This window comes from Vespa velutina, chromosome 1 (genome assembly GCF_912470025.1).
Source record: "Vespa velutina chromosome 1, iVesVel2.1, whole genome shotgun sequence".
Taxonomy (NCBI): Eukaryota; Metazoa; Arthropoda; class Insecta; order Hymenoptera; family Vespidae; genus Vespa; species Vespa velutina.
The window spans coordinates 11,440,804-11,442,393 of NC_062188.1; the positions used below are offsets into that span (position 1 = coordinate 11,440,804).

Genomic DNA, 1,590 nt, shown 5'->3' on the forward strand with positions numbered 1-1,590 from the left:
AATGCACTAATATTTCTTAAATATTTTTGATGTTATTTAGTTTTTCTTTCTTTTTCCCCGCTCCATCAGTAACAAACCGAAGAAATGGTATATATAGTTGAGAATATAAATATATAGTTTTTTTTCTATTAATACAGAGAATTTTGACGATTATAAGAATTCAATTATAAAAATTTAATGTTAAATATAAATAAATGTAACTGTTTATAATTGTATTGGTTTTATCAATTGGAAAATGAAAAGTAAAATAAAATTACTAGATATTGAGGGAATAATATACTAGTAGGAATAGTATACTAGATACTGGGGGAAAGTATATCGTTAGTAAGGCTGTCCTGTAGATTCGTAAGCTCTCTTTTTCCTTCGACAGCAAGCGTGTATGTTGTTGTGATAAACAAATTATAAATCGCAGGTAATCCCTTATTCTGAAATACATCCACTAAAAATAATCGGTAAATTTATCGTAATACATAATTTTCTAATTTATGTGGGATTATTTTATTTTGTATATAGCATTCATATGACACTAATGTGTAAAGTGACTAGTGCCAGTAAAAGGATACTTAACATATATTTTTAAGTTACTTATATCTATATAAAATATACCATAACATAATGTAATGTGTATATTATATAAATATATATACATATATATATATCTTATATATAATTTATATTTAAATGCTATGTTCTTTTTTGTATTTAATAATATTTAGTAAAGTATGCCTGTATTCATGGATTGTAGGTTATGTGAAACTAAGTTATAAATACATTTCAAAACACATGTTTTGATGAGAAAATAATTGTACTTTACATACACACTATACTTTTTTAAATTAAATCTATAAGAATAAATATTACTTTTATACTATTTATATAATGCATTGTGTCTTATAATAATAGTTTATATTTTTATATTGACAGCCATGGTACGAATGAATGTTCTTAGCGATGCTTTAAAATCAATTAACAATGCAGAAAAGCGTGGTAAAAGACAAGTATTACTACGTCCATGTTCTAAAGTAATTGTTAAATTTTTGGGAGTAATGATGAAACATGGTGAGTAAAATATATCAAAATTATTATGATTTGCTTCTAAGATGATGAATATGCAAGTATTTGTTGATTCTAATATTATTTTATAGGATACATTGGTGAATTTGAAATTGTCGATGATCATCGTAGTGGTAAGGTTGTTGTAAATCTTACTGGAAGATTAAATAAATGTGGAGTTATATCTCCAAGATTCGATGTACCAATCAATGACATAGAAAAATGGACTAATAATCTTTTACCATCTAGACAGTTTGGGTAAGTAAATATGAATTTTTAATTTCTTTCATTTATAAATGACAATAAAAACTTGGCACTAGTTGTTATCTATAATAAAACTGAAATTTTATATTTTATAGATATGTCGTATTAACAACCAGTGGCGGCATTATGGATCATGAAGAAGCTAGGAGGAAACATTTAGGGGGAAAAATTCTTGGATTTTTCTTTTAATTTTTGTTTATTTAAGTAAATAAAATGTCTTTACAACATTAATGCTGATTATTATCTTTTGAATAATATTTAATAAATTCCCAA

At 24.7% G+C, this 1,590-nt stretch overlaps 1 protein-coding gene across 1 annotated transcript; it reads left to right on the forward strand.

Annotated features, from left to right (window-relative positions):
- The first annotated feature begins 280 nt into the window (after positions 1-280).
- Positions 281-1,548, forward strand: LOC124957020 (40S ribosomal protein S15Aa). The gene is made up of 4 exons (XM_047513600.1): positions 281-412; positions 925-1,059; positions 1,146-1,311; positions 1,413-1,548. Exons 2-4 carry the CDS (start codon positions 927-929, stop codon positions 1,504-1,506), a joined length of 393 nt encoding a protein of 130 aa, XP_047369556.1. The 5' UTR covers positions 281-412; positions 925-926; the 3' UTR covers positions 1,507-1,548.
- Positions 1,549-1,590: the final 42 nt, after the last annotated feature.

Bases quoted from the DNA above. Each gene is read 5' to 3' on its own strand.
- LOC124957020 (XM_047513600.1), top strand. From the start codon at position 927: ATGGTACGAATGAATGTTCTTAGCGATGCTTTAAAATCAATTAACAAT. The intron at 1,060-1,145 runs GTGAGTAAAATA...ATTATTTTATAG, and splicing joins GGGAGTAATGATGAAACATG to GATACATTGGTGAATTTGAA. The intron at 1,312-1,412 runs GTAAGTAAATAT...TATATTTTATAG, and splicing joins TTACCATCTAGACAGTTTGG to ATATGTCGTATTAACAACCA.